Source organism: Bufo gargarizans, chromosome 2 (genome assembly GCF_014858855.1).
Source record: "Bufo gargarizans isolate SCDJY-AF-19 chromosome 2, ASM1485885v1, whole genome shotgun sequence".
In the NCBI taxonomy this organism is placed as follows: domain Eukaryota; kingdom Metazoa; phylum Chordata; class Amphibia; order Anura; family Bufonidae; genus Bufo; species Bufo gargarizans.
Window position 1 is genome coordinate 219814073 of NC_058081.1, and position 23705 is coordinate 219837777.

The 23705-nt window shown below is 44.1% G+C and overlaps 1 protein-coding gene across 1 annotated transcript in view; it reads left to right on the forward strand.

Annotated features, from left to right (window-relative positions):
* The first annotated feature begins 4284 nt into the window (after positions 1 to 4284).
* The window catches only part of RBM17 (RNA binding motif protein 17), a 40991-nt gene continuing 21570 nt past the window's right edge, over positions 4285 to 23705 (forward strand). The window contains exons 1-4 of the mRNA XM_044280019.1: positions 4285 to 4379; positions 8863 to 9001; positions 11971 to 12084; positions 13065 to 13231. Of these exons, the coding sequence (XP_044135954.1) occupies positions 8879 to 9001; positions 11971 to 12084; positions 13065 to 13231 (404 nt within the window). The 5' untranslated portion in view covers positions 4285 to 4379; positions 8863 to 8878. The remainder of the gene's footprint in view (positions 4380 to 8862; positions 9002 to 11970; positions 12085 to 13064; positions 13232 to 23705) is intronic.

A 23705-nucleotide genomic window follows, 5' to 3' on the forward strand; every position in this document is an offset into this window, starting at 1 on the left:
ACATAATGACATGTTTACTTGGATTTGTTCCACACTATATTGGAGCCAAGAATTAGTCTGTCTACAAGGAGCAGAAGTAAAATATGAGGGGGACAGTGCATTTCCCAATGGTAGAGGACGTCTTGGTACTATTCTACACCCTTTTTGAAGAACCTAGGACAAAATACCGTCCTCATGTAACATGGGTAAATACTTTAATATTGAATTCTTAATTTGGGAAAATAGTTTGCTATATGTTAATACTAGAGTAGATAAAATAGTGCTTAATTCCTTTTTATTTATCCTACAATTTCCACTTCTGTTTTTATGTTTTGTAGTAGCTTGATGTTGTTTTGGGCTATCCCCCGAGTCTCTAACAGTCCCTTGTGGGTTCTCATGATTAATAGACCTCCTGCCAAACAAGAGGTCCTCTCTTGACCTATTTTGTGCTATGATCCGCTCTCTGCAGCATCCAATGTGAATACCCCTTTAGTGTGACCGTGCCTCTATTGCTTTGCATTTCCTATGAAATGATTCTTGGCTACTGCAATTTCTGCATGCTCTAATCATTTCCCCTACCGGAATGCCCTTAATGGTATGTCGGGGATGATGGCTGGCGGCACATACAAAAGTATTTCCGCTGTATCTTTGTAATGCATTTCAGTTTATATGGGGTTATCAGGTAACCCTGTTAATTTCAAATCCAAAAAGTTGATGGTGCACGAGTCAGAAAGATACGTAAATTTAAGATTATATGTATTATTATTAAGATAGGAGATAAATGCTGGTATGGTAGACACATCACCCTCCCATATAATGAGCAGGTCACCATCCCAAAGAAAAAGGATTTACACTAGAATCCACATGATTTTCTTTCAAAAAAAAAAAAACACATGACTACGTTTGCTAAAGAGTGTGAAAATTTAGCACCCATGGAAACTCTGCTCTTTTGCAGATCAAACTTGTCATTAAACAAAAAATAATTATACTGCAAGAGAAACGCGGTTACATCCAGGATATATTCAATCAATGACGCAGAGCTGCTATATTTGTGGAGATGGCATTCCAACGCTGTGAGAGTAATATTGTGGGGAATCGATGTCTAGAGGGAGAGAAGGTCACTAGTCAGCCATATATACCGTATTTTTCGCCCATAAAATGCCCTTAGGTTTTAGAGGAGGATAAGAAAAACATATTTTCCATTACACCTCAGGTCAGACCAGCAATCAGACCCCCAATGTTAATCAGACCTCAGATCAGACCCCCAATGCCTCAGATCAGACCCCCATGCCCGCCCCATGTCAGCGATCATGCCCGCCCCATGTCAGCCATCATGCTCGCCCCATGTCAGCCATCATGCCACCCCATGTCAGCCATCATGCCGCCCCACATCAGCCATCATGCCCGCCCCACGTCAGCCATCATGCCGCCCCACGTCAGCCATCATGCCGCCCCACGTCAGCCATCATGCCGCCCCACGTCAGCCATCATGCCGCCCCACGTCAGCCATCATGCCGCCCCACGTCAGCCATCATGCCGCCCCATGTCAGCCATCATGCCCTCCGATCAGCTCATAAAATAAAATAATTTACCTCTCCTGCTCTTGGACGCCGCTGCTCCTCACCACCAGCGTTCTCTCTCTTTCTCTTCTTCCTGGTTCTCGGCTGTCAGCTGTAAAGGCTGTGCAGTGAGGTCACATAGTGCGCAGCCCTGAACAGCAGACAGCCAAGTGGAGGACCAGGAAGCGGTGAGTACAGATCCTTCACCGCTTCCCTGTCCTCCGGTACTAATGAAGCGCTTCCAAAATGGAAGCGCTTCATTAGTATTCGCCCCATAAGACGCAGAGGCATTTTCCCCCCACTTTGGGGGGGAAAAACTGCATCTTATGGGGCGAAAAATACGGCAATTATTTTTCCAGATTTTATTATCAGCGGCGGACTGGGAACTTAAAGTGGCTCTGGAAAAAAACTAAATGTGGCCCAATGTTGTAGGCGGGTCAAAATTGACAGAGGGCCATAGTGCAGAACTAAATATATCCCTAGCAGCAGTGGCGTACCAAGGGGGGGGCGGCCCGCCCCGGGTGCCACTCACAAGGGGGGTGCCATGACGGAGTCACCCCTCCATCCACTGGTGCACCGCGACGCGAGTGGATCCCGTCCTCGTCCGCCATCTTTACACAGACCGGGAGGAGCTAAGCTAGCGGGAGTCATGGGCAGTATCCAGTCTCCGCCTTCAGCCCCTGCGGTGAGTGACGCTACAGACAGGGCCGGCAGCATGGGCGCCCCGCAAACTTTCTAGTTGTGAAGTGAAAGGGAGCAGGTGTGTCCCCAGCAGGTAAGTGCGCGGCGTGCACCCCTCTGACTGCAATGAGTGGGAGCTGAAGCGGAGCTGAGTGGGAGCGGAGTGAGTGCTGAAGTTGGGGTTCACCTTGCAGCCAGGCTGTTCTTATAGTCTGGAGGGTAGTCATGTGGAGATGGTGACTTGCTGAAGTGGGTGACCCCGACCCTCTGATAAAGTGGCAGTGATAGAGGGGCTTTGTGGGGATCTGCACCCTCTGATAGACTATTTGTGGGGACCCCTACCCCCTGATTGAGGGGCTTTGTGGGTACCTGCACCCCATGATAGAGGGGCATTGTGGGGACATGCACCCCATGATAGAGGGGCATTGTGAGGACATGCACCTCATGATAGAGGGGCATTGTGGGGACCTGCACCCTATGATAGAGGGGCATTGTGGGGACCTGCACCTCATGATAGAGGGGCATTGTGGGGACCTGAGGGGGTGTAATTAAGGGGGGTGTTATTAAGGGAGGGGGTGTAATTAAGGTGGGGAGGGAGGGGGTGTAATTTGTAATAAATATTATTGAAAACATTGAAAAAAGTTTGTGCATGTTTTCTTAACTTTCTTGGGCGGGCGGGCGGGGGGTGCCAAACAAAGGGTTCGCCCCGGGTGCCAAATGCTCTAGGTACGCCCCTGCCTAGCAGAACCAAATACCACAGTGCAGCACAAAATATTGCAGCAGGCGCCACGGTATGGAACTGTATTATCATCCTGAGGACGTCAATACAGTTGAATTCAGGAGGGCACCTGCGGATGCTGGCCAGGTGCATAAGTACCTGATGCTCCTACACTAATTAATGCTGAGAACATCAGATCTTTATGTACCTGGCTGGCAGCCATGAGGAGGACTTGGATGGCCCCCTGGGAAATTTGCCTGTAAGGTCTATGGCCAGTCCGCCCCTGTTTATTATAAAAAAAACATTGAAGGACATCTGTTGTATCTTTGACATAGCCTGGTGTTCTCTTAAATAACGGCTGTAGAAAGGATTCTAACCACTTTCTTTTTTGTATTTTTCCATCAAAGTAGCTGTGTGAAGGCTTCTGTTTTTGCCAGATGGGCTGCATTTTATATTGGTATCCTTTTGGAGTACATATGTCATTTTGATTGCTTTTTATACCATTTTTTAAGTGAGGTGACTAAAACAGCAGTTAATTCATTGTTTTTTAAAGGGGTTATCCGATATCACGAACAGCCCCCCCCCCCCCCCTTGTGTCAGGCTCCGCAGAGGGAATATACTTATCTCGCTCCCCGCACCGCCGCGGTTGCTTCTCCCTGTACACGGATGAAAACATCCGGTGTCAGGGGAGAGCAGCCAATGGCAGGCGGGACGAGCTTCCCTAGCATCACAGGTGACGCTAGGGAGACTCCCCCCCGACACCGGATGTTTTCATTCGTGTACAGGGAGAAGCAGCAGCAGCGGGGACCAGGAGCAGCGCAGGGGCTGTTTGTGATATTGGATAACCCCTTTAAGTTATTTTTTTTCCTTACACCATTCACCACATGGGATAAGTAACTTGATCCTTTTATAGATCAGGTCGTTATGGAAGTGCTGATACCAATTATATGTAGTTTAATTTTTTTAACCTCTTGTAAATAAGTCTATATGAGAAAAGGCATTATTTTAATTGTAATTTTTATTTTACTACTTTTTTAAGTTCCACTTGGGGACTTGAAGATACAGAGCCCTGATCACTGGTAGTTTTGCACAGACACTGCACTGCCACCACACTAAATCGCTATTACACTCAGTTTGTCTTTGAAGTCTAGCGCAAGCTTTCACTGAATCTTTTCCAATTCTTCAAGACCACTCTAGGCTCCCCATCGCAATGTAGGTAAAGCACAGGATACATCGCAATGTAACGCTAACAATCCCTACACACTAGCGACTAGTGGAGACTTCCGGTCCCTTGAAACGCTTCACGTAAGATGCGTCAATGTTGCGTTCCAAGCCTCGTTTGTGGACGTTCGTCACTGTACGGTCGCATGTGATGCACGCACACAAGTCCCGCCCCTTCCGGCCAGCAGCGGGTGTTTATGGAGGTTTCTTACAGGTAGTAGGTGAGTATTGCCCTGTGAGGGTAAAACGTTTGGCCCCCTAAAGTCTGAAGCGTGCGGCCTGCGGTGCTCGGTGGTGAGGAGCCTGCTGCCGATATTCTCACTATGGTTGAGTTAGAACAGTACGGATGCCCTGAGCTGTGTTTGGCAGCCATTCTCAGTACTGGGTGAAGACACAATCCCCAAACCTGTCATTATAGAGAAAGCACTTGTAGCCTTACAGCAGGGGAAGCTGCCGATTGTGGCAGCCTGTACTCTGCTCTCATTGGAAGTCTGTCCTAAAGGGGGCACGTGCACGGGAAAACACAAGTTTCCTAATCCAGTTTGTGCCATATTTCTTTCCGTATGTTGGGCTGAGTTGAATTTTCCATCTATTTTTCATGATTTTGTTATTCGCTCATGTGAATTATGCAGGCATGGAGCAATCGTTAAGAGGTTGTCTGAGATGTTGATACTGATGGGTCAACAGGTTAGGTCATCAGTATCACATAGTGGTGGTGGGGTTTCCGATCTCAGGCACCCACGCCGATCCGCTATTTGAAGAGGCCTAGGCCAGTGATGTCAGGTTCATCGATGACATGGCCTAGGTGCATCGCGTGTTATATTAGGCCATGAGACTGTTAATAAACGTGGACCCATATGTCTTAGGAGCAGAGGCTGGGGAAATGTAGAGTTATTTTGTGCCCATTCAAATGTAATACATGGTCACACCTACTGGACTGCACGATAATCGGGACGATTATCGGGGACAATCGATTTTTTTTGCGGATGAACGAGCAAACGCTTATTCCTCAGCATGAAAGATGCCCAATTATCGGCAGCACAATCTCCCTGTGAAAAGAACAGAATGAGGGTGGAACGAATTGTCTCCTGCATTTATTTAGTATCCCCTGTGTAATCAGGCTGGTGCAAGTAAGCATCGATGTATGTGTTCTCATATATGAGATGCCTATCAGACTTGGTTCACATGTAGATTAGTGTGATTAATGTCTAAGGCTACTTTCACACTAGTGTTTCACTTTTCCGGTTTTGAGATCCGTCAGAGGGTCTCAATACCGCAGAAAAACACTTCCGTTTTGTTCCCATTCATTGTCAATGGGGGCAAAACATAACTGATCAGAACGGAATGCTCTAAAATGCATTCCGTTCCTTTCTCATACCAGAGAGCAAACTGCAGCATGCTGCGGTTTGCTTTATGTTCTGGGATGCGGAGCAAGACGGATCCGTCATGACCCACAATGCAAGTCAATAGGGACGGATCCGTTTTCTCTGGCACAATAGAAAATAGATCCATCCCCCATTGACTTTGGCAATGTTAATGTAACCTAGTCCCTTTATAACGGATGCAGACAGTTGTATTATCACTAACGGAAGCGTTTTTACTAAACCCTGCCGGATCCAGCAAAAACGCTAGTGTGAAAGTAGCCTAAGGGTAAGGGTACTTTCACACTTGCGGCAGAGGATTCCAGCAGGCAGTTCTGTCACCGAAGCTGCCTGCCGGGTCCGGCAATCTGGATGCAAACTGATGGCATTTGTCAGATGGATCCGGATGCGGATCCGTCTGACAAATGCATTGCAATACCGGTCTGCGCACATAATAAAGGTCTGCGCACCTAATGCCGGGTCCGGCACTAATACACTTCAATGTAAACTTAATGCCGGATCCGGCATTCCAGCAAGTGATCAGTATTATTGGCCGGAGAGAAAACTGCAGCATGCAGCGGTATTTTCTCCGTCCCAAAAAATTTAAGAGGGACTGAACTGATACATCCTGAACGCAATGCTCCCCATTCAGAATGCATTAGGATAAAACTGATCAGTTCTTTTCCGGTATTGAGCTCCTAGGACGGTACTCAGTGCCGGAAAACAAAAACGCTAATGTGAAAGTACCCTTAAACACACGTTTTACTGCAAAGTAATGTAGCCAATAAAGGGGTTGTCTCACTTCAGTACGTTGCATTCATGTACAGATAGTTAATATTACTTCCTTTGCTGGCTGGATTCATTTTTCTATCACATTATACACTGCTCGTTTCCATGGTTACAGACCATCCTGCAATCCAGCAGTGGTGATCGTGCTTACACACTATAGTATAAGGCCTCTTTCACACGGGCGTGAGTTTTTTTGCCCGGATAAGAGCCGAGTGCGTTGCGGGAAAATGCGCAATTTTTTCTGCGCAAGTGCAAAACATTGTTATGCGTTGCACTCGCGTGAGAAAAATCGCGCATGTTTGGTACCCAAACCCGAACTTCTTCATAGAAGTTCGGGCTTGGGATTGATGTTCTGAAGATTGTATTATTTTCCCTTATAACATGGTTCTAAGGGAAAATAATAGCATTCTGAATACAGAATGCATAGTAAACCAGCGCTAGAGGGGTTAAAAAAAAAAAATATATAATTTAACTCACCTTAGTCCACTTGATCACGAAGCCCGGCATCTCCTTGTGTCTCCTCTGCGCTGAGCGGCTGAACAGGACCTGGGGTGAGCTGCTCCATTAAATACAGGTTAAGGACTTTCGATGACGTCACTCCGGTCATCACATGGTACGTCACATGATCTTTTACCATGGTGATTCACCATGGTAAAAGACCATGTGATGACCGGAGTGACGTCATCGAAGGTCCTTAACCGATATTTAATGGAGCAGCTCACCCCAGGTCCTGTTCATCAGCAGCGGAGACACAAGGAGATGCCGGGCTTCGCGAGCAAGTGGACTAAGGTGCGTTAAATTTTTTTAAATTTTTTTTTTAACCCCTCTAGCGCTGGTTTACTATGCATTCTGTATTCAGAATGCTATTATTTTCCCTTATAACCATGTTATAAGGGAAAATAATAATGATCGGGTCTCCATCCCGATGGTCTCCTAGCAACCATGCGTGCAAATCGCACGGCATCCGTACTTGCGGTTGCCATCCGATTTTCACACACCCCATTCACTTCTATGGGGCCTGCGTCACGTCAAAATCGGAAAATATAGAGCATGCTGCGATTTCAACTGAACGCACAAGTGATGCGTTAAAAACATCGCTCATGTGCACAGCCCCATAGAAATGAATGGGTCAGGATTTAGTGCGGGTGCCATACGTTCGCCGCACGGATCGCACCCGCACGGAAAACTCGCCCGTGTGAAAGGGGCCTTAAAACGTCGGCCTCTCTGGTGGTAAGGACCATGGGAGCACACATAGGCTAGTGCTTTATCCCATAGTGTGCAAGCACGACCACCACTGCTGGATTGCAGGGTGGTCTGTAACCATGGAAACGAGAAGTGTATAATGTGATGGAAAAATGAATCCATCACAATACATTGTAGTAAGTGCCTTGTATTAACTTTCTCTACATGATAAATGTAATTTGCTGAAGTGAGACAATCCCTTTTAACTGTGTCAGAAAACCATGGAAAAAGGCACTGCCTCACGTGAACCCAGCCTTAGGTCAGATGGAAACTGTACTGGTGAAGAACCGAAGAATTAGGTGGATTGAAGTACCAAAAAAGGTTGACAAACTTGGGGTGAACTCATTACCTTCATGCAGAGAAAAGGATTCGTAGTACATATATGTTAGTAATTAGTACATTGCTGGAGATTTATTCTGAGGAATCTCCATACTAGGGTTGGGAAGAATTCCCCCCTTATGTGCATCTATATGATTGTTTTGCCTTCCTCTGGTTAATCCTGGTGAACTTGCCTTTTTATCAATCTTAGGGTCCATTCACACATCCGTATGTGTTTTGCGGATCCGCAAAACACGGACCCCAGTAATGTGAGTTCCTCATTTTGCGGACCGCACATCGCCGTCACTCTCATAGAAAATGCCTTTTCTTGTCCGCAATTGCGGACAAGAATAGGACATGTTCTATTTTTTTGCGGAACGGAAGTGCGGATCCGCAGATGCGGACAGCACATTCCGGCACCATTGAAAATGAATGGGTCCGCACCTGTTCCGCAAAATTGCGGACCCATTTTGCGGATGTGTGAATGGACCATAAGGCCACTTTCACACTTCTGTGTCTGTGATGAGCAGAACAAGACACTCAGTGATTCATTCATGGAGGATCAGTGTTTGGTCTGTGTGTACGTTTATTGCCCTTAGCTCGTCATTCGTCTTCCATGGACACAGCTAGGCTGAAAGTCAGTTTCCAGAGCATCTCTGCCAACGGTCCCTGAAAACCACTGACAGAACACAGATGCAATCCGTGTTGTATCAGTGGTTTTTGCAGACCCATAGCCCTCAATGGGCGTGTTTGGTCCACATCACAAACCAAAGTAGTGCATCTCGCCCACAGTGACACATTAAAATCAAAGGGTACGTGTACTATCCATGGAGAACACAGACGGAACATGTCCATGATTCACTGACTAGCTATGTTATAATAACCCCTTAAAATTAGGGTTTGCAGATAAGTATCATAAACTTGGTCTATGAATTGGAAAATGCCTTACATTTCTTCTCATACATTTATTCATTTTTTTTTTCCCCTTTGAAAGATTGCAGGTGAGGAAAATGTCTTTATACGACGATTTAGGCGTGGAGACGAGCGACTCAAAAACAGAAGGATGGTCGAAAAACTTCAAGCTTTTGCAGTCCCAGCTGCAGGTTAAGAAGGCAGCTCTAACACAAGCAAAGGTAAATGTCGGGTTCATTTGCTTTCTTTAGACAGAGGTCGCACTACATACATTTTTTCCGTCAGAGTAATATTAGTTCCCTTAGTATTTTTGTGCAGTATTTTTTTGCCATGGTGGAATACGAAATATTGTGCTGGGTGACTTTTGTTTTTATCTGGCCAGTAATTTTTCTGTAGTCATATGAGAGGTTGTTTTCTGTGGGATGAATTGTATCTTTTAGGCCTCTTGCACACACACGTATTTTTTATTTTTTTTTAGTTCCCCCCCCCTTGTTTCTGTTACCTTTTTGCGGTTACCTTTTTCCCCGGTTTCCATTACCGTTTGCGGTCTGTATGCAGAACCATTCACTTCAATGGGACCGCAAATACAACGGAAGGTACTCCAGTCCATATGCATTCCGTTTCCGTATTTTCCATTCTGTTCAAAGATAGAACATGTCCTATTATTGCCCGCGAATCACGTTCCGTGGCTCCATTCAAGTCAATGGTTCCGCAAAAAAAAAACGGAAGGCATCCTTATGTCTTCCGTATCCGTTCCGTTTTTGCAGGAACCATCTATTGAAAATTTTATGCCCAGCCCAATTTTTTTATGTAGTTACTGTTTAAACATTATTGTATGATTCCGCTTCCATTTGCGATCCGCAAAAAAACAGATCACAAACGGAAACCAAACTGAAAAACTGATCCGTTTAAAACAGACCGCAAAATACTGAAAAAGCTATACATACGGTCATGTACAAGAGGCCTTAATGACACTATTTTGGGGTACATATAACTTCCATACATATAAGCAGTTCTACCATTGTTTTTAGCACTTTATATTTCTGACGTTCTTCCTGCTGCATGTCTAGCATGTTACATTTATTCAGTGGGTCCAAACAGGTACCAGTTATTTAGAGTTTTATAGAATTATAGCAGGTGGCGTGCAAACATAGTGGAGGAAATTTATCAAACTGGTGTAAAGTAGAACTTTCTTAGTTGCCCATAGTAACCAATCAGATTCCACCTTTCATTTTCCAAAGGAGCTGTGAAAAATAAAAGGTGGAATCTGATTGGTTGCTATGGACAACTAAGCCAGTTCTACTTTAAACCAGTTTGATAAATCTCCCCCAGTGTTTTTTATATTGCCACATTTAAGGAGCCAGAACATGTTTCCATTAATGTAGCTTTAATAATGCATTGATATACTTTGTACACCAATGTGCTATAGCTTATCACTGTGACAGTGACAGGCTGGCTATTAGGGTACATGCACACGTTCAGGATTTATATGCGGAGAATCCGCAAGTGTTCGCAGGGATATCCGTGCGGTCAATCTGCATCAGTTGGTGCGGATTTGCGTCTGGATTTTCCTCATGCAGGTTTTCTCTCCCGATTGAAGTGAATGGAGAAAATCCAGTCAGGAAAAATAAAATAAATTGACATGATTTTAAAATCCGCACATAAAAAATCTGCATCGTGTACATGAGAATTTCAAATTTTTATAGAATGCAATGTACACGCAAATCTGGGTAGAAAATCTGCATGGATTTAGCCTTAGGTGCCATTTGTGGTACAGTCTAAAAGGCATGCAGTCATGGCAGGCTGAAGGCCTTTGTTAGGCTACATTCACACCTGCGTTAGGTGCGGATCCGTCTGGTATCTGCACAGACGGATCCGCACCTATAATGCAAACGCTTGTATCCGTTCAGAACGGCTCCGTTTGCATTACCAACGGATCCGTTTGACTTACACTGAAAGTCAATGGGAGGCAGATCCGTTTTCAATTGCACCATATTTTGTCAGTGAAAACGTATCCGTCCCCATTGACCTACATTGTGTGGCAGGACGGATCCGTTTGGCTCAGTTTCGTCAGACGGACATCAAAACTCTGCAAGCAGCGTTTTGGTGTCCACCTCCAGAGCAGAATGGAGATGGAACTGAGGCAAATTGATGCATTCTGAGCAGATCCTTATCCATTCAGAATGCATTGGGGCTGAACTGATCCGTTTTGGGCTGCCTGTGAGAGCCCTGAACGGTTCTCACAAGCGGACCAAGAAACGCTAGTGTGAAAGTAGCCTTAGCAGTGCATCACCACCACACACTTGCATTCACAGGGAGACCGATGGTGATAGACGGAGCCCTATTCCTCTGACTGACTAGATGCCACAGTTGCTATTTACCGTGGCATCTGAGGAGTTAAACAGCCAAGATTGAAGTTACAGCTAGCGGCTATCTTCAGTCAGCCCTCTGTGTGAATCTGTGTAATATAATTTTCTGTGCTTCCCAGCAGGAGGGTTAAACGCAAGTGCACTTTATTCTAATTGCCCGTGACAACACAATGACATCACTAGGGGTTTTCTGGTACTTTGAGTACTGTTTGAGAAGGCAGCAGTGCTCACAGTAGCTTTGCAGCATTCTCTCTGCTTTCCCTAGGCTGAGTGATGACACGTTTATCAGTCACGTGGCCTAGGGACAGCTCAGCCCCATAGAAGTACAGCCACTATACAATGTACGTTGGTGAGCATGAAGAGCGCTGGGACCTCCTTAGACAGCAGATACGGTTGACCCATCCACAATGTAGCTCATCAGTATTGAAAGCCCTTTTAAAAGCATAGATCCATCAAACATATACCTACGGTATGCATTTTATGACTAAACAATTCAAAATATTAAGTTGGTGGCGGATGTATATTTGAAATAGTGGTGTGAACTTATCTTTACATTAGGACCTTTTATTTTGTTTATTGGGGACCTTTGGTTGGACTGTTGTCAGATTCCCAGTAACAGAAATGACTGAATAAAGTCAGATGTCATTAAAGCACTCTGTAGCATTTCAGATCATTAAGATGGGCTTTCTCCTTAATATACCATCCTTCTCCATTGGCACAGTCACTCATAGTAGGCCAGAAGATCCACTTCCATCTGATTTCACTTCTATTTTATATTTGTAGTGATATTGTTCTAAATGTATTTCCCTTTTGTCTTACAGACTCACAGGACAAAACAGAGCACAGTACTTGCCCCCGTCATTGACTTAAAACGCGGCAATACAGATGATCGACAGATTATTGATACCCCGCCTCACGTGGCTGCTGCAGTGAAGGTATATTCTTATTCATTGGCTATTAAAGCTGATCGGTCAGCTCGGTGTAAGTACGGCATATTTCAGGGACAGTGTCCGCCCAGTCCTCCTCGCCGCCTCTTTCAGTGACATTACTTTCATTGGTGACATGGCCTAGGAACAGCTCAGTCTCATTCTAATGGATGGAGGTGAGCTGCGATACCAAGCACAGCCGCTATCAAATGGATGTTTCTGTGCTTGGTGAGCTGTGAGGAGGCTGTGGCACTCACTGGTGCACTGCGGCCTCCTCAAACAGCTGATCAGCAGGACCCCCCACTGATCAGATACCAATCACCTATCCTGGGTATAGGTCACCAATATCAAAAACCCGGAATCCCCTTTAATATGCTAAAAATAGGCATATTCAGATGACATTTATTTTACATATGGATACATAAAGCTTTTGGAACCTAACATAGAATAGGGTGTTTCCAGCATCTGTAGTATTTATCTGTTTAGAGAATGGACACGAATAATGAATTCTGAAAATGTACTTAAAGGGAAGCGGTCACAATAAAAATGCAGTGTAAGCTACAGGCAGCATAGAGCAGGATGAGCTGAGCAGACTGTGGGAAAGGATTCAGTATAACTCGGGTTTGTCATTTAAATTCCAGCTCATTCTGGGCTTTGAAGTCCAGGAGATGGTCCTATCGGTGATGGACAGCCTTCACCCTGTGACTGTGTACAGAGATAGCTGTCAATCACTGATAGGACCGCCTCCCTGACTTCAATACCCAGAAGGGGCAGAAATGTAAATGGATAAATTACAAGCTTTACTGAATCTCTTCCTACAAAATGATATATCAATCTGCTCAGCTCCTCCTGCTCTATAACAGGCTGCCTGCAGCTCAGGCAACTTGTTCAACCTGACAGGTTCCCTTTAAATAGTTTTGATAATTAGGAATACCTCCAATCTGATCTTATGTTGTATTTTATTTGTGTATTGTGCCATGCCGCTGTAGGACCCTGTTCCCAGTGGGTTTTCTACAGGAGATGTCTTGGTTCCGTTAGCTGATGAGTATGATCCCATGTTCCCAAATGAATTTGAAAAAGTGGTTAAACGACAGAGAGAGGAAAGGCAACGTCTGCGTGAGCTGGAAAGGCAAAAAGAAATTGAAGAAAGAGAAAAGTAAGTCAATTATTTGTTTAAAAATCAAATGGTTTCTCTATGCTTTACCACCTCTTATTCGTTCTATTAAAAACATAATGGTTAAAAAAAATAAAAAAAAATTCTCAATTATATTTAGACATAATCTGCATGAAAAACTGTAACATTGAAAATACATAGCATTAGTTATCTTGTATTGGGCCTGAGTTTACATCCTTTATTGTAACCCAGGACTGAATTTCTTTCGGTCGTCACTTGGCAAATCTTTGAGCTAGAAGGGGTTGTCCAGAAGAATCATGACAGTTGAGCTGAGTTTCAATATCATACACAACCTGTAGAAAGGTGTAATGCTGTTTCTAGAAGTACCGTATTTTTCGCCCTATAAGACGCACCTAGGTTTTTGGGGAGGAAAATAAGAAAAAATATATTTTTACCCAAAAGGTGTGCTTTTGGTGGGTTTGGAACTAATGGTGGTCTGTGGATGACGGACACTGTTATGGGGGGGATCTGTGGATGACGGACACTGTTATGGGGGGGATCTGTGGATGACGGACACTGTTATGGGGGGGATCTGTGGATAACGGACACTGTTATGGGGGGGATCTGTGGATGACGGACACTGTTATGGGGGGGATCTGTGGATGACGGACACTGTTATGGGGGGGATCTGTGGATGACGGACACTGTTACGGGGGGGATCTGTGGATGACGGACACTGTTACGGGGGGATCTGTGGATGACGGACACTGTTACGGGGGAGCTGTGGATGACGGACACTGTTACGGGGGGAGCTGTGGATGACGGACACTGTTACGGGGGGAGCTGTGGATGACTGACACTGTTACGGGGGGGAGCTGTGGATGACGGACACTGTTACGGGGGGGAGCTGTGGATGACGGACACTGTTACGGGGGGAGCTGTGGATGACGGACACTGTTATATATGTGCCATTCACAGACCCCCCACCCCATAACAGTGCCATCCACAGACCCCCCCCCCCCACCACTTAACTGTGCCATCCACGGATCAGCCAACCCCCCCAAGTATACAAATATAAAATGTCTTATTCAATAAAAATGTATTACATATGCCCCCTCACTCCTAAACTCCTAATAGTACCTTACATCCTATTCCTAATAGGTTCTGTACAACGCCGGTCTACCGGCAGGCAGGCCGGGCGGCCGGCGCGTCACTCACTGACGTCACTTGCCTGCGCCGCCTGCTTCATTCATAGAGTAGGCGGCGCAGGCAAGTGAGATCAGAGAGTTACGCTGCCGGCATCGTACAGAACCTATTAGGGATAGGATGTAAGGTACTATTAGGAATTTAGGAGTGAGGGGGCATATGTAATACATTTTAATTGAATAAGATATTTTATATTGCTATACCGGAGGGGCGGGGCTATAGTATACTGACTGCACTGCCCCGCCGCTATTCCCAGCCCCCAGCTCCTCCTACCAGTCCCTCCCCCGGCCCCCGCTCGCTCTACATCGCATCCAGCGATGTTAAACCTGCCAGCATTCGCCCCATAAGACGCGGGAGTATTTCTCCCCCATTTTTTGGGGGGGGAAAGTGCGTCTTATGGGGCGAAAAATACGGTAAGCAGCCATGTTTTCTAATCTTGTGCAACTCCTATTCATCCAAGAGCACTGTTAGATGAGCAAATGAGCTGTTTAGCACCAAAGCTCTGCCCTCCCCGCCTTAATAAAAAAAAAATTCCTTACAAAAAGTGTAGTAGTGAGTGATCAAAAAGTACTATGTACCTCAAAATTGTAGCACTGAAAACGTCACCTCATCCTGCATAAAATTATCCCCTACATAAGACGATCGGAAGAAAAAAAAAGTTTTTTCAGTATGAGTATTTTAAAAATACTTTTATTGTGTAAAATTGCAAGCATAAAATAAAACCTATACATAATAGGTAGTGCCGCATCCATAATTACATTGTCCTACCCAGTCAGGTAAATGCTATTAAAAAAAGTGTCAAAACGACCATTTTTGTCACCGTGCCTGACAAAAAAACATAATGGTGAGCGATCAAAAAGTACTATGTAACCAAAAGTGGTATCAATGAAAATGTCAACTCATGCGCAAAAAATAAGCCCCAGATTTTCCGCAGAAAACAAAAAAAAGTCCCCATATTTTACACAAAAACAGTTTATTTTTTTAATGCCTTGTGTAAAAGTAACAAAACGTAAAAAATAAATAAAACTGGTATCCCTGTAATCATACCGACCAGCAGAATAAAGATTTTTTTCCCGCACAGTGTTCGCTGCAATGGCAGAGTAGTTGCCTTTTCTTTATCCTGCTTCCCAAAAAGCTAAATAAAAAGCAATAAAAAAAGTTGTATGTACCGTAAAATAGAACCAATCTCTGAGAAAAAATTAAATGTATGGTCGTCAGAAAATGGCTGTACTGGTCTCCAGAGGCTGATCAATAGCAAAATGGCACATGTAAACCATTCCACCAAAATCTGCCCTCCAAAAACCTTCTGGCACTCCTTCTCTTCTGATCCCTGCCGTGTGCAATTTACGACCACATATGGGGTGTTGCTGTGTTCAGGAGAAAATGTTTAACAAAATTTGGGGTGATTTATTTATTTTTTCTCCTGTTACCCTTTGTAAAAATGAAAAATAGGGAGCTTATGCAACATTTTATTGAATGAAATGAAAATTTTCATTTTCACAGCCAAGTGTTTCTAAATTGTATGAAAACACCTGTGGCGTCAAAGTGGTCAGTACACGCCTCAAATTCCTTGAGGGGGTGTAGTTTCCAAAATGAGGCCACATTTTGGGGGTTTCTACTGTAGGGGTTCCTTAGTGTACCTTCAAATCAAACATGGTACCCAAAAACCATTCTGGCAAAATCTGCCCTTAAAAAAAACACATGGTGCTCCTTGCCGTGAGCGCATACAGCAGTTTACGGCCACATATGGGGTGTTTCTGTAAACTGCAGAATAGGTGTAATAAATATTGAAGTTTGTTTTGCTGTTAACCCTTGCTACCTTACAGGAATAAACAATGGATTAAAATGTAAAACCTGCAAAAAATGTAAATGTTTAAATTTCACCTCCATTTCCCTTTAATTTTTGTAAATCTCTACATGATAAACGCTATTTGTTGAAGTGAGACACCCCCTTTAGTGGAGTTCTCGGACTTCATAACAAAAAATAAGTACAGCGAGCATTGAGTGTTTCCATGTTACATATGCCTTGTATTCTTTTCTACCTATTTTTCACAAAATTGTCGTTGGTCCAACTCCCTGAAACTACATATCCTATACATCTGTTTCCTGTCTGTCTATGCCATCGCTCTTCAAACTCCTACGTCCTGCCTTGCTCCAGACATTCCTCCAACTGTGGTTCATATCCATATGGGGGGGGGGGGGGGGGGCGGCTTGAATTTCATATTGTGGGAGTAGAGGAGGGAGGAATTGGCAATAGCGGGATCACATGACCAGTTTGCACAATGGCCAAAATGGGTATAAACATAACAGATTGCATATTAGTAAATGGCGCTACAATAATTTGCTTGGTTGAATAATATATACTTTTTAAAAGCTAGATAACCCCTAACACAGACACAAACGGATATTAACCCCTTCAGGACCCAGCCAATTTTCACCTTAAGGACCAGGCCATTTTTAGCAAATCTGACTTTATGTGGTGATAACTTTTAAAACACTTTTACTCATCCAAGCCATTCTGAGATTATTTTCTTGTCACTTATTGTACTTAATGACAGTGGTAAATTTGAGTCAAAATATTTCATTATTTTTTTTAAATACCAAATTTACAGAAGAAATTGAAAAATTAGCAAATTTCCCAATTTTAATTTTTCATTTTTTTATAATAGATAGTAATACCTCTAAAAATAGTTATTAGGCTACGTTCACACTAGTGTTTTTGCTGGATCCGGCAGGGTTCAGCAAAAACACTTCCGTTACTGATAATACAACCGTCTGCATCCGTTATGAACGGATCCAGTTGTATTATCTTTAAGGCTACTTTCACACTACGCTACTTTATCGTTTTTCTTTTCCGGCATAGAGTTCCGTCCTAACTGATCAGATATATCCTCATGCATTCTGAATGGAGAGCAATCCGTTCAGGATGCATTAGGATGTCTTCAGTTCAGTCATTTTGACTGATCAGGCAAAAGAGAAAACCTTGCTACGGTTTTATCTCCAGCGAAAAAAACTGAAGACTTGCCTGAATGCCGGATGCTGCATTTTTTTTTCCATATGAATTTATTAGTGCCGGAATGCCGGATCCGTCCTTCCGGTCTGCGCATGCGCAGACCTTTAAAAATTAGGAAAAAATTAATACCGGATCTGTTTTGCCTGATGACACCGGAAAAACTGATCCGGTATTGCAATGCATTTTTCAGACTGATCAGGCATTTTTCAGACTGATCAGGATCCTGATCAGTCTGAAAAATGCCTGATCAGTCTGAAAAAATGACATGCGTTTGCATACAGTTTGCCTGATCAGGCAGGCAGTTCAGGCAATGGAACTGCCTGCCGGTATCAAACAATGCAAGTGTGAAAGTACCCTAATGTAGCCAAGACAGATCCGTCATGAACTTTATTGACTTGCATTGGGGGTAATGCCGGATCAGTCTTGCTCCGCATCCCAGGACGGAAAGCAAACTACAAGATGTTGCGGTTTGCTCTCCGGTCTGGGAACGCAACGGAACGGAATGCGTTTTGGAGCATTGTTCTGTTCAGTTCAGTTTTGTCCCCATTGACAATGAATGGGGACAAAACAAGCGTATTTTTCCGGTATTGACCCCCTATGATGGATCTCAATACCGGAAAACTAAAACGCTAGTGTGAAAGTAGCCTTACTTTACATTCCCCATATGTCTACTTCATGTTTGGATCACTTTGAAAATGACATTTTATTTTTTGGGGATGTTAGAAGGCTTAGAAGTTTAAAGGCAAATCTTCCAAAAAATTCCAAAACCCAATTTTTTAAGGACCAGTTCAGTTATGAAGTCACTTTGTGGGGTTTACATATTAGAAACCACCCATAAATCACCCCATTTTAAAAACTACACCCCTCAAGCTATTCAAAACTGATTTTACTAACTTTGTTAACTCTTAAGGTGCCCCTTGAGAATTAAAGGAAAATGGGAATGAAGTTTCTAAATGTCACTTTTTTTTTTTTTTTAGCAGATTTTAAATTTTAATCTTTATTTTTTTTTCTGCAACACATCAAAATCTATTACCCTGAATCTGGAGTTTACAGAAACACCCCATATGTGCTTCAAAAACGTTTTGGGGTCTTTCCCTTGCTTGCTGTCTGGGGGACTTGACCTGGAAAATGTTGCCCTGGTACAACACTGGCACCATGACTTCTTGAAGTACTGGGACCCTACCCGGCCTGGCTTTGAAAAATTTAGGACCTTGATAACCACCTCTTGGAACTGAAGGAAAGTTCATGTGTGGCCTGCAGATTCAAATAGCACGTACACATTGCGCATTGCCATCTGTACAATGTGTACGGCCAGCTTTTTGTACCACACTTTTGTTTTTGGTGTGGCACTGTAGAGCTTCAGAAGTTGATCTGAAAGATCCACACCTCCCATGTGCCTGTTGTAGTCCAGGATACAAACTGGTTTGGGGACAGTGATTGTGGTACCTCATACAGGAGCAGGGGAGCTGGTGTTACTGTGAATGGTGGTCAGTACAAGGATGTCCCTCTTGTACTTAACCGCCAGCATGTTCTCATGGAGGAAAGCCCTACTTTCACCCATTCTCAGTGGTTGTCCTACCAGGGTTCTAGGGAGGCCTCTCAGATTTTTGAGCACTGTGCCGCAAGCCACAATACCTCTGGCAGTTAGGGACATGAATAGGAGTATGCTGGTATAATTATACACATAGAGGTAGTAACCCTTATACAGCAGTGGGTACAGTAAGTCCCACACTATCTTCCCACTAACTCCTAGGGCGGGGGGCCTTCTGGGGGTTCAGGGAATCTTTCCCTTCGTAAAAAATGCGGAACTTGTGGGTGTACCCGGAGCTACTCTCACAAAGTTTGTATATCTTTATGCCATACCTTACTCGTTTGCTAGGCAGGTACTGGCGAAATCTAATCCTCCCTTTGAAGAGTAATAGGGGCTCCTCTACACTGACCTTTTTATCTTAGTTGTTCACCTCAGCAAATTTGGTGTTAAAGTGGTCAATGACAGGCCTAACTTTGAACAGACGGTCAAATGTTGGGTCGTTTTGGAGTAGGCACTGTGCATTGTCATTGCAGTGTAGGAATGTCCTAATAGACTCAAATCGCTTGCGGGTCACGATTTTACTGTAAATTGGAGTCTGGTAGAAAATGTCTGAACTCCAATATTGCCTAACGTTTGGCTTCTTTACAGAGCCCATATGCAGCAATTGTCCCCAAAACTTCACCATCTCTGCTGCACTTTCTGGGGTCCAACCTAGGGGTCTAGCGTATGCCGATTTAGTGTTCTGATCAATGAATTGTTGGGCGTATAAATTGGTGTGGGCCACCATTAAATTTACTAAATCTTCAGAGAAGAAGATTTTGAAAAAATCTAGTTCAGTGAAGCCCGTACAGTCTATCTGTATTCCAGAGCTGCCCTCGAAATCCGGAATTTGGGGATGATAATCATCAGAGGGTGGGGTCCATATGGGCTCACTCTAGGGGGCTACCTCAGTTTTTTTCCTCAGTTTACCTTCTAGAGGGTCCCTCATCAGCGGATGATGAGTGGGTAGAGGAGTACAGTAAACTGGCATCCTTTTCTCCCTCACTAGCAGTCTCACTATCGGAGGCAAGCATGGCTTATGCCTCTTCAGCTGAGTATACTCATTGGGACGGACGGAGGATTATAATTTTTTTTATTTTTATTGGGCTGTAAGGTGTGAAATGTGTAAACTCTAACTACACAAAAAAAAAATCTGCACAGTAAGGGAAGGGACAGTGATGGAGGGTGGTTTAGGGATCTGGAACAGCTGCAAATGGGAAAAAAAGCACCACCGAGAAGCACAGAACCTCTCTGCATGCAGTCACCAGCTAGAATGGCTGCATTCAGGGAGGTTCAGCCCTTTCCTGTGCAGCTATAGCGCTGTCATTGGCTGGAGCATTGTTCCAGCCAATCGCGGCGCTGGCAGGGGTCGCCAAACCCCTTCCTGACCTCGGAGGAGACCATTGCTGACTAGTTCAGCACCGGTCACCTCCCATGAACAACCACCTCCTCATTGCCCTACAGCTTCCTTCTGCTTCCGGCGCTGCGTTGTGCCGGTCTTCATTGACCGGCCAATTGCGGCGCTTGGAGCTGCAGGAAGGGCAGAAATATTGGGACACCTGGACATTAGTTTTTAAAGCATGCTATTCTAAATCCATAGGCATTAATGTGGAGTCGGCCTCCTTTTGCAGCTAAAACAGCTTCCACTCTTCTAAGAAGGCCTTCTACAATTTGGAGTGTGTCTCTGGGAACTTTTGCCCATTCATTCAGAAGAGCATTTATGAGGTTTGGCACTGATGCTGGACAAGAGGTCCTGGCTTAGTCTCCTTTCTACTTCATCCTAGAGGCTTCTATGTAGATCAGTCAGGTTCTTCCACACCAAACTCGCCCAACCATGCCTTTGTGGACTTTGCTTTGTGCACTGGGCAAAGGCATTCTTTAACAAGGCCTTCATCAAACTGTCCCCACAGAGTTGGAGCATGCAATTATCCAAAATGTCTTGGTATGCTGAAGCATTATGATTTCCAGTCACTGGAACTAAGGGGTGTAGGCAAAACCCTGAAAAATAACCCCATAACATTATCCCTCCTCCACCAAACGTTACAGTTGGCACAATGCAGGGTGGCAGGTAACATTTTCCAAACCCAGACTCGTCCACCAGCCTGTTAGATGGAGAAGTGGGATTTGTCACTACACAGAACACATTCCCACTGCTCCAGAGTCCAGCGCGCTTTCACCGCTCCGTCTGATGCTTAGCATTGTGCTTGAGGATGTAGGACCTGAATGCACCTGCTCGGCTGTGGAAATCCATGCCGTGAAGCTCCTGGTGCACAGTTTGTGCTGATATTAATGGCAGAGGAGGTTTGAAACTCCGCAGTTATTGAATCAGCAGAGCATTGGCGACTTTTATGCCCTTTGTGCCTCAGCACTTGGTCACCCCGCTCTGTAAGTTTACATGGTCCGCCACTTTGCAGCTGAGTTCCTGTAGTTCCTAGACACTTCTACTTTACCACTCACAGTGGATGGGGGGAATATCTAGAGGGGAACACATTTCATGAACTGACTTGTTGCAGCGGTGGCCTCCTATTACAGTACCATGCTGGAATTCAGAGTACTTTACTTACCGATCCTGCACATCCTCCCCCTCACTCATACGTCTGTTGCTACCTATATGAATTTACAGCAGTAAGACATTCTGGATTTTGTAACTTTCTGCCGTATAAGGGCTCATGCACACAACTGTATTTTTATTGTCCGCATCTGATCTGCATTTTTTTGTGGTTCGGACCCATTAATTTCAGCGGGACCTCAAAACATGCAGACAGCTCACTGTGTGCTGTCCACATCTGTATGTCAGTTCCAGCAAAAAAATAGAACATGTTGTGTTGACCATCTAGACGGGGCGGGGGGATCATTACTGTCATAGAACATATTATCCAGCTGTGAACATGTGTACTTTTAATATTCATTTGGGTCTGTGGAACATCTAATCAGTACAACTTCTGGATTATGCTGGTTATTAATAAAGCAGCATTTAATCTTCTCAGTGATTTAATACTTTTAATCTTTCTGATAGCGTGACCATCAGTATAAGCTGGGAGGTCATTTATCCTCTGCTTAATATGCATTCGGTCTCCTTCAGCAGTGCTGTGGACACTGCCGGGCTGCAATGTGATACGTGAAGATGAGAATTTACTTTCCCTGGTCCTAGCACCAATAACTTTATTGCGTCCTGTTATCTACTCTGCTCATCCGCAGCAAGCTTTGAAAGGGTTGGGATTCCTCGGGCTCAGTCCTTGGTCTTGGGCAAACGTCAGTTTTGGCGTTCAGTACCATCTCTATGCTGACGGTACACAATGAAATACTTCTTCCCCTGACATCACCCTGCATTACTACAATACACCAGTGAATGTCCTCTTTCTACTGACCTATCTAAGTCTGATGTCATGGCATGTAAATAGCATGCCGCTTCTTTGGGGCTATGTTCAACTGATTATTTTTCTCCTTCCTCGTCAAAAGCTCCAATTTATCCTAAATGCAGAAGCCAGAATTATACTATACTATATACTATGCTATACTATTTTATCTAGCAATTTTGCACTGTTTTTTTACTTTTTTTATTTTTTTGTTTTGTTACCATTTTAAAAAGGACAACCCTCTCACACACTGCTCTCCATATTGATGCACTGATGTTCCCTCATCTCTGCAACCTTAGCCAGTCAGCTAATAATATAAGAACAATTTTGCCATAAACACACTACGCCCATTTGAGCAGGGTTCTCACTCCATATTTCTGAATGCATAAAGACTATGAACACACTTGTGGGACCCTTTTTATTGTTCTATTGAACTATGCTTAGGCTAGAAACCATTAGTACAGTACATTTAGGGGTAGATTTGTCAAGACTGGCGCTTTCTGCAACAGTCATGATATCCCCTAAGCTGCTGAAGGATGTGCCTAGTTTGACAAGGCATACGCCTCGAAAATCACAAAAGATACAAAATATTCTACACGATATGAAAACTAAATATGCAAATGTACATGGCAACATTTATAAAGAAAAAATCATGGAAAATAATGCAATAATACACAATAGGTTGAAACATAATATGTGGACTCTCACTCTAATGATAAAATCCGAGACTCTCAGCCAGTATATTTTGATCAAAACACATCTGTGCCGCCTACCAGCGCCAAGAGTCAGGCAGGTCCTACTCTACACCTACCTATGCCATTGGGCATCTACATTCAGGAGTGCAGGCCCTCCACATATAGTATGTATCTTCTAGTTACCTCTGTGTGCATCCAGTAACCAATGAGAGGAGGAGCACACACAGCAATATGTACCACCTAATCAAGGTGGTCGGTGGGCTAGGTGGGGCAATAGTGTACAAAAATGCTGCTCCCCAGATAATAGGAGAGCATTCACACTTGGAGGTGCTACCCCTTCAAGAACATAAATTAGGTGCATCCTCTACAGTCTGTGCGCCTAACCAGAAATCCGCGATCGCTCAGAAAACTGGCATAAATGAAGATATATTTGTCACTGTATCTGGTCACGCCCCCTTCAACGCCCTTAACATGCCCTTTTTTTTTTTTTAGAAAAGTGCTCAGGGTGGTGACAAAGGGGAGATGGCAGTTGTTTTTTTTTTTTTTTTTTTTTAAGAAAAGTCACACTTTTCAGCCGGAAAGAACATTATAAATCTCCCCCTTTAGTGTTTATTAAACATTTTCAACAATTTGGGGGGAATTTATCAAGACTATTGCTTTCTGCGCCGGTCTTGAT